At 34.6% G+C, this 9436-nt stretch overlaps 1 protein-coding gene across 4 annotated transcripts; it reads right to left on the bottom strand.

The window, feature by feature from the left end:
* Window positions 1-4553: 4553 nt before the first annotated feature.
* On the bottom strand, window positions 4554-9195 carry LOC121256672 (small ribosomal subunit protein S13, mitochondrial). Of its 4 annotated transcripts, XM_041157526.1 has the most exons (6): window positions 9116-9195; window positions 8162-8353; window positions 7932-8048; window positions 6201-6293; window positions 6063-6167; window positions 4554-5028 (listed from the first exon to the last, which is right to left on the bottom strand). In XM_041157526.1, the coding sequence occupies exons 1-6, from the start codon at window positions 9131-9133 to the stop codon at window positions 4867-4869; spliced, it is 687 nt and encodes a 228-aa protein (XP_041013460.1). In that variant the 5' UTR covers window positions 9134-9195; the 3' UTR covers window positions 4554-4866. The 4 variants fall into 4 exon arrangements, with proteins under 4 accessions (XP_041013460.1, XP_041013459.1, XP_041013461.1 ...); XM_041157525.1 differs by having other exon boundaries at window positions 6063-6293; window positions 9116-9185; XM_041157527.1 differs by lacking the exon at window positions 7932-8048 and having other exon boundaries at window positions 6063-6293; window positions 9116-9186.
* Between the last annotated feature and the right edge of the window lie 241 nt (window positions 9196-9436).

The following is a 9436-nucleotide window of genomic DNA, read 5'->3' on the forward strand; positions in this document are numbered from 1 at the left end:
CTTCTCTTTCTCCAACTCTTATCTCCCCATTGCCTGCATTGCTGCCAGCCATCGAAAAAGGAACTCCATCCGCCGTTCTTTCGTGTAAGCCTTACATTTCATATTTTGTTATAAGGATTTTAATTGTTTGTTAATTGAATGATTTAGGATTCGAAAATTGTTGTAGTTGTTTGTGAAATTTGTTGTTTTTGTGGTTTTTGTTGTTGATTTATTGTTTGAATGAGGAGATTTCTATTTTTAGGGTTTTAGTCATGAGATTTGTGAGATTTTGTTTAGGAAAAATTGAATGGTGCCCTTCAGACAACGTCCGCTCGAGCCACACAGATTGTTTACTCGATTGTTCGCTCGAGTATGGCTAGAGAGGACGTTCAGTTTTGTGTTTTATTTATTTTTAAAACCACAAACACAACTAGACACATGTTTTTCTTTTTCAATATGTTTCCAATGTGTAGATTATTTTGATAAGATGTTAAATGAAGGTTATTTGTTAATTATTTCAAATTATTTTCATAGCAAATTATGGATAGTACACCATCTTGCCGTGATTCTCCATAAGAAGATAATGTACAACTATTGGTGTCATTGACAGGTACTTCGGGCCGTAGACTCCCCCATCTAGAGCAGCTACCTCTTGTGCAAGTAGTCGAGTCCCAATAGATCTAGAAGATGTTAATATGCTTAATGAGAAGGAGGAGTTGATAATATTGAGGCCGATCGACCAGCACGACCTAGTAAAAAAATATCATAGACATGGAACATTTCACCAAAGTTCTTGATGATTGTGAGAACCCGCAGGCTCGATGCTACTATTGTGGGCAATTATGCGGTTGTCATTTGAAGAAGTAAGACACGTTAGTATTAATAACACATCTTACGGGCTGCCAGCGGCATAAGATACACAAAGGGTTGGTGGCAATTGATCATACGAAACTGACTTACAAGACTTCTACGACCACTGATGGCACGCAAATTTAGAAGCTTTCAATCCCTCAATACAGTGAGAAGATGTTGAGGGATGTTTTTGCGGAGATGATCATCACTGATAAGATGCCTTTTACCATGGTTGACAAGGCAGGCTTCCGCAAATTTGTGCACTCTTTAGAGCCACGATTTTCCATATCTTCACGGTATACGGTAATGCTTGATTTTTTGAAGAGACATGCCAAGGAGAAGGCAGTAATGAAAGAAATGTTTGTTGCCACTGGCCAGAGAGTGTTATTTACTACTGATACGTGGACGTTTATACAGAATGTGGACTACATGTGTATCATAACTTACTTTATTGACAGTGAGTGGACGTTGCAGAAGCGGATTATCGGCTTCAAATAAATTGTTAATCACAAGGGTTCATCCATTAGCAAGGAAATGGATGACTGTATAAAAAATTGGTGCTTTGTATTACGGTTAACAATGCTAGTGCAAATGACACTGTCATTGATTGGTTCAGGTGGAATATGACAATAAATAAGGATATCATTTGTGAGCATCAATTTATCCATGTTCGATGTTGTGCTCATATCATCAATCTCATAGTTTCTCAAGGGTTGAAGGAGATTGATGATTCAATTACTAAAGTTTGGAACTTTGTGAGATATGTGAGGGCTTCCCCCAGTGACTCCGCCAGTTTAAGGCAATAGCCGAACAACTTAAGATTCTATCTTCTAGTATGTTGCAACTGGATGTTCCAACTCGATGAAATTTTACATACATGATGTTGAATGTAGCGCAGAAGTACCAACCAGCGTTCGAGCGGATGGAGGTCGAGGATGTGGGCATGAGGTATGTTTTGTTGGAGTTAGTTGGGGGAGAAGAGAGCTCGGTGCCAATATCAGGTATTTTATTTAATTTTTGAAGTTATTTTATGGCATAATTATGCGTATATCTGGGACAAAATATCCTATTGCGAACATGTACTCTAAGGAGCTCTTAAGGCTTTTTTACCACTTGCAACAGAGTTGTGCTGACAGTGTGAGTTTGTTGAATGCTATGGCTATGAGGATGAAATACAAATATAATAAATATTGGGGGATGCTGAGAAGATAAATAGATTATTATTTGTAGCTGTGATACTTAACCCCCGATATAAGTTGGCAATTCCAGAATTTTGGATTAGGGATGTCTTCGGTGATGAGGACGCTGATCAGTTTATTAGAGAGTAAATGTGATATTGATGATTTATATAGTCATTACAACAGCAGTGGTCAATCTTCAACCGAAGGTGATAGTTCTTCACACCCGACCGGCTCAACATTTTCCTTAAATGACATACATGCACAGAGTTCAAATTTATTGCAGCTACAATAGTATCATTAAAATCGTGTATCAAAGAATATTATGCAGTGTAAGTCTGAACTTGAGCGTTACTTTATGAAAGATGTCGAGGCACCTGATGAAACATTCCAAATATTAATTTAGTGGAATGTGAATTCTGACAAGTTTCTAGTCCTTTCTCAAATAGCCAGGGATGTAGTAGCCATTCTTATCACTACGGTTGCCTTTGAGTTGACATTTAGCACCTAAGGTCATGTCTTGGATGCTTATCGGAGTTCATTGTCTCCGACCACTATCGGGACCCTCGTTTGCACACCGAACTAGTTAAGTTCAACGCTCATTGGAATAAATACCGTTGATGCCGAGAGTTATAGGCTTGAATCATGTAACTTTATGATTTTAAATGATTATTTATATAATTTTAATGTTTTCATTATTTAATTTATAATTTATATGATTTCGTAGATTTAACTGTGAACCTTAGACTAATTGTGGATGACTAAGACGAGCGCACTGTGGGATGGAGAACCCTTTGGCCCCTTTATTGGTGAGAAACTCAATTCCATTATTACTATCACTCAAACTCGTTAGAGTTAAAGGTATAGGTGAGTTCATAATGTGTCATATTTTATGTCATGTATCACTTGATTGATGGTTTAGAAGTCTGTAGTTAAATGACTAAAAAAAAAAAAATAGTGCATATGATCATAAAACTTCATGCAGGAAATCACTATCGAGTATTGAGTCAACAAGTCATCAACTCAAATGCATGGATTGTCAGGACTGAAGTGAGATATTGTGGCTATTTGAATCAAATATATGACATTATTTATATTTTGGTGTTGTAAGTTTAAATTTTTTGCGAATTTGTAGTTTTAAATTTAAATTTATTGTTTGCATACGTTAAATCACTTATTTTTGCATTGTACATTATTTAGTCATTGTATTTAAATTTTAAATTTTTAACTTATTTTTTACAATATTTTATATTTTATAATTATTTGTTTACATTATTTTGTCATTTTTTTAATATTTATAAATAGGGATGGGCCAATAATTGGGCCTTGGATATTGGGTCGTGGACCTAGGTCCAATCTGAGCGAGGCTAACCCACATGCACTATGATTGTATCTCCAACCTCCAAACTTCGATCGGAGTCAAAGGTCAACATTGTGACTCGTCAGAGTCGGAGCCCCCTGCATTTGGGGGGAGCATTTTAGTTCATTCTTTAATTTTGAAAATAATAATTAAATTTTTTTTAAAAAATTAATTTTTGAGAATCTTAATCTTATCATTTTGCTGGCTATGATCCAAATCTAAATGTGAAAAATCAGTGATTTACAAGATAAATGTGATGTAAATGGATTAGACAGGCTCATAAAAAAAGAAAAATTCTACTTATTATCCCCTACGCCACATATCAACATATGATTTCTCATTTTTACCCTTCTATTTTTTATTTTTTTTAGAAGGTATAAGACTTTTATATATGCAGCATATACATAAAATGTCTCTGATCGAGCACATACAGCAGAAAGGCCAGCAACAACCACACTAATACTACTTAGAAGAAATTCCGAAAGATCATGCCACCATTGAAGAGTATCATCCACAAATCACGCATGCCGAGTCAATAAATGTTACCTAGTCTACCAAAGTGCTGAATGTCCATGGATTGGAAAGACGACAACAGAATCTGTATCTCCCTTATCAAAGGGCTATAACTAAACTATTGTTCTTCATTGGAACGAACAGCTTTCACAATAAAAAACGGATCCCCCTCAAGAATCAAGTTGAAATACCCATATTATAAATCATCTGTCGTCCTCTTAAGGTAACAAGAGCCTCAGTGCCAAATCACATGATAATGTGTAAATATGTGTGTTTAAATAGAATAACAAAATGATAAATCACATATTAGTATATAGTGTAGAGATGATGAGTAGCATTAAATATATATATATATATATATATATATATATATGTATATATAGCTTGTTTCTTTGCATCTAGGAAACAAATCGTGTAATAGTGCAATATGGTTGTAATTAGGGCACTCAACGGAGACCACAAATGCACAACAATTTGTACACCACTGTAGCAACGAACATCATTTTCCCATAGCAGAACCAGCACAGTACATACAAATAATCCAAAACCAAACAGGTTGAACAACGTTCAGATTTCTAGTCTTTATGTCCGAGAATGAGAAGGCTTCACTTTCAACGAAACCAAAAAATAAAAAATTGCAATGTCTTGTGCAATCCCCATCGAACGGTGGATACAGTAACTTCATGCTAATTCACTATTTTACGGTCTTAAGAGTAAGAGACTTGAGTTCGGAAAAAGGATAATTACAACATGATAATTAAAAATGCATCCCGAGAAAACTATTATTCATTGCTCATTGTGGACAGGAAAGATCACATAACCATAAAATCTCAAGGACCTAAACTTCTGAAAGAGCAACAATATATTAAAAATGTTGAGCAATGCAGTTCGACTCAAAAGAGAGAGAAAAAAAAAAAAAATAGTACTCCAAATTGATGAGCCATAAGCCCAAACTCAAAACAAGAGGACAAGGATTAGACATAGTTAAATTTTCTTCTTTCCAGCAACGGGACTTGCCTTACCCCTCCAGGTCCGGGCATTGGTGTGTGTGCGCTGTCCTCTGCATGGTAACCCCTGACTATGCCTTATCCCTCTGTAGCACTGAATCTCCATCAACCTCCCTATGTCCTTCTTAACTTGGTTGTTCTGACAAGTAAAAACTGAAATTAAAAATTTGTGAATAGCATAGTTAGGGGTGTAATCAGTCCAGTTCGGTTCAATTTTGGACATATTTTAAAACTGAACCGGTACATACCGATTTTGAGATTTGAAGAACCGACACCGCACTGGTTACACGCCCAAACCGGTTCTTCCAATCTTACTGGTTCCGGTCCCATTTTTTTGGTATATTATATAGTACTATATATATTATAGTATAAATAATATAGTGATAATATATTATAATAAATATTATAAATGTATTATAGATTATAGTGATATATTATAATATATAATAGAGTGATATATTTTAGTATATTATAATATATAGTGATATAATTATAGTGATATATTATAATATATAATAGAGTAATAGAGTAATATATTTTAGTATATTATAATATATAGTGATATAATATTATTATAACTACTAATACAATAAACTATAGTGATAATATATAGTTATTTATATAGGATTTTAATATTATATTAATAAGTAATTTATCATATAATATAAAATTATTTTATATATAATTATATATATTATATATATAAATTATATAATATAAAAAATATTTTATACAATATAAGAAGTTAAAATATATATATATGAACCTGTCCGGTCCAGTGTTAGAAAAAGGAAAACCGGAACCGAACCGATTTTGAGAAAATGGACCCGGTACCGAACTGGACCAAATCCGGTACCAGACCAAACCCACCGGTTCAGTCCGGTCCGGTTTACTGGTTCACCGATTTTTTTTATCACCTTTAAGCATAGTAATTTTAAATCTTTGTTTCTTGATATCCTCGCACTGAGCGGCTGAAAGTTAGAACAACGTTAAACAAAATCCACCTAAACTTGTTCACTGTCTAATCTAAATAAACTTCATATCCTTGATTTGTTCTCTCTCTCTCTCTCTCTCTCCCTTTTTAATTGGATCAGGATTAGAGCAAATCCTCATTTTCCAAACATTGCCTTAGAGACAAAAGGGATTTCCTAAAGGAGAGAGAATTAGAATTACCAAGTCATGCCCAGTCATGTACCGACTGAGTTCCTCGCGGAGAGAGTAGACTTCTCTTCCTGTTAAGTCCCTGGCAAGCTTGTTCACGATGTTGAGCTCAGAAAGGATTTGGCCAGCTCTCGCACGGCCAATTCCATGAATTTGCTGAAGGGCAATCTTTAGGCGCTTCTTGTCTGGAATCTCCCCTATTCCTCCTCCAATATTAATGCAATGGACACGCACACCATGAAGCTACACAAAAGAGTAGACACCGGCACAACACTCAGAAGGTCTAATTTTCCACTTGAATGAGAAGAAAATGCAGGGAAAAACCCCTTTACAATTTTTGAGTACTAGATTTTTAAATTATTTAGAATCCTGGAAATCTAGATACTTAACCCACCTAAGCTTACTTGAATTGCAAAGACCGTAAAAAAGAAAAAGACCATATTGAATAATATGGAAAAAAAATTCACAAATAGTGACACTCTATCAGTCCAATATGAAATCAAATCGTTAATAGAAAGCAGTTCAACAAATATAATAAATTGAATTTTATTGCTTGGAAGAAAATTAACAAATAAAATAATAGAATTCTATCTCACTGTCTGGATTATAAAATAAATGAATTCAATGTACTCATTTTCCAAAATTATCATTAGTAATCATCAAAGGATTTATAAAAAAAAAAAAAAAATATGAAAATTACTACTTGTTGAGACATTTTGCAGCCAACATACTTGAGCTAAAAAAATACAACTTGAAAAATTCTTCCACTTCATTCATCACTTTCTTCTTCTCTAATATGGATGGATTGGATGCACTAGCAAATTGCAACCACGAAAAAAAAAATCCATGTGCTGCAGCTGTGTTACCTTAATTCAAGACACATATGGTTTATCTTAGTTCTGCTCGGGGGAAGTGGTGAGGAGAGAAAGAAAAATGGGGGAAAAAACTCCCGAATAAATGCCTCCCCACCACCACGAAAATCAAACCATTGTTCCTTCATCTTCTCACTTCTCACCATCTATTTCTCCAAGTCCAACCCACCTCAAGACTTCCATAACCAGATGCATATAGCGAGGGAATGAGCCTTGGGAATCCCTGAGATACAGCAATGGTCTGCTTCGCTGCCTCCACCACTTCCCTCTCCTCCAAACTCAGGGTTTTCTTTACAGAATTGCCACTTCCATGGCTTACTTTTCGAAGCCCTTCTCTCAAACCTACCCAAACCCCTACTGTTGATGGACTCGGCAGACCCATTCAATCTTAAATTCCTAAATAATTTTTAAGCCTCATGCATCCCATTCTCGGTGGAACTTCAGTGAAGCTGGTTGTGTAGCATCTCAACAATTTCAATAATTTAGAAGGATATATCCAAGAAACAACATGGACTTGGGGAGCAAACTTAATTTTTATATTTTTCATTTCTTCCCCAATTTTTATCAACAAATGAACCCAGTACAAACCACACAAAGAAAAAAGAAAAACCCTTGAGCCCTGTTCGGTAGCTAAGAATATGTGGGAGAAAGAACCGAAATGCGAATGCATAACTCCGCCAGGGCTGGATAGGAAATCCTATTTCTTTTCGTGAAGCTTCTCGGCAAGCAGAAAAAAGCAAAAGAAATCGAATCAAACAAACAGAAAGCACCAATAGAGAAATGGACATTCGGAAACCAGACTCAAAAACCCTGCTGACCATTTTGCCCGCAAACAATGCAGATTTAGAAGATTTACGAAAGCCATGTGAAACATAATCAGAATCAAAAGATCAATAACCCAACATCCTATCTTTCCAATCACAATTTTGACGGAGATAATAACAAAGATAACATCTTTTAATATACGGCGCAAATTTGATCTTCTAACAGAAGAGATTATGAAAATTACCGATAAATTTGGAAGAATCCGAAGACCAATATCAGAAACCGTTGCTACTGAGGCACGTAAACCAAGCATGATACTTGATTCAGCTTCTGATATTACATCAAACACTATTACACGATTCTGATAGTATATAACGAAAAACGAGTACATTAACATAACCACTGGGAAAGATGATTAGTGAAAGAAAAGAAACTAAATTAGTTGGAGAGAGAAAGAGAGAGAGAGAAGTGGACCTCGAGTTGAGTCCTTGAAGCAGATGCGATGATGGGCGTGGGATTTCTGCCTTCGAGAATCGAGACTGGCAGCGGCGGGCTGCAGATGATGGCAATGGCAGGCGGATGAGAGAGAGAGAGACAACTGGGGTATGAGGGTTTCGAAGGTTCTGGGAACGAAGCACAGAAGAGCGAAGGCTTCAGGCCTTGAGCGGTAACCCGTCCGGTCCGGTCCGATTTTAGAAACGAATTGCGATGTACCTGTTTTATATTTTTTAAAATCGATTACGTTTCGATTACTCTCTTAAACTGGTATTTCTGATTTTATCGATTTTTGGTCCTGTTTTACATTTTTTAAAACCGATTACCCTTCTAAACAGGTATCTCTGATTTTACCGATTTTCGATTCGGTCCGATTTTTTGATTTTTTTAAAATGTAAAAATATATAATAAAGTGTTACCTCTTATGATAAAATGTTATTAATAATTTAGTATATATTTTTTATGTTTAAAGTATATGATCAATTAAATTTTCATCTTTAAGATTAAACTTTTATTTTATAAATTATAATAACATTATCGTATATATAATTATATTAATAACATATAATCAAACAAATTACAAATCTTCGTATTTAAAATTAACATTTTATATTATAATTTATAAATTATAATATGAAATTATTTCCTATATGATATATAATTATATATATTATATATAAAAATTTAATATATAATTATATATTATATATAAAACTTATATATATAATATTTTGTATAATATATAAAATTAATTTTTATATATTTTTTTTCAACCGGTCCGGTTCAGTCCGGTCTGGTCCCGAAAACTATGGAACCGAAACTGGACCGATTCCGGCCGGTTTTCAAAATATAGGAATTGGTTCCGGATCGGACCGGTTCAAAAACCGGACCAACCGGTCCGGTCCGATTTTCTGGTTTAAATTTACACCCCTAATTATACTCAAGAGTCATTACTCTCTAGCTAACGGCACCGTTTAAACACGTGTTCAGTGTTGGGTTGTTCGCTATTATTCTGCCAAATGTTTTTGGATGCTGAAGTGATCTTAGGTTATTTGAATTAATATGTGAATTACTTATTGTAGATCCTATTGATATGTATTTGAATGTACATAAATTGAAAGGGTAGTGATAGTGATAGAGTTATTATCCTATTACTACTCATCTACTACCCAAGTTCATTTCAAGTTTTTTTTTTTTTTTTATCATTTTCTTTTAAGTATTTTTTTAACATCCTTAATCACTAAGAAAAAAATT

This window comes from Juglans microcarpa x Juglans regia, chromosome 3D (genome assembly GCF_004785595.1).
Source record: "Juglans microcarpa x Juglans regia isolate MS1-56 chromosome 3D, Jm3101_v1.0, whole genome shotgun sequence".
NCBI lineage: Eukaryota > Viridiplantae > Streptophyta > Magnoliopsida > Fagales > Juglandaceae > Juglans > Juglans microcarpa x Juglans regia.

Bases quoted from the DNA above. Each gene is read 5' to 3' on its own strand.
- LOC121256672 (XM_041157525.1), bottom strand. The intron at 6,294-7,931 runs GTAATTTTCATA...TCTTTTGTGTAG, and splicing joins GGATTCTTCCAAATTTATCG to CTTCATGGTGTGCGTGTCCA. The intron at 5,029-6,062 runs GTAATTCTAATT...TTTACTTGTCAG, and splicing joins ACATGACTGGGCATGACTTG to AACAACCAAGTTAAGAAGGA.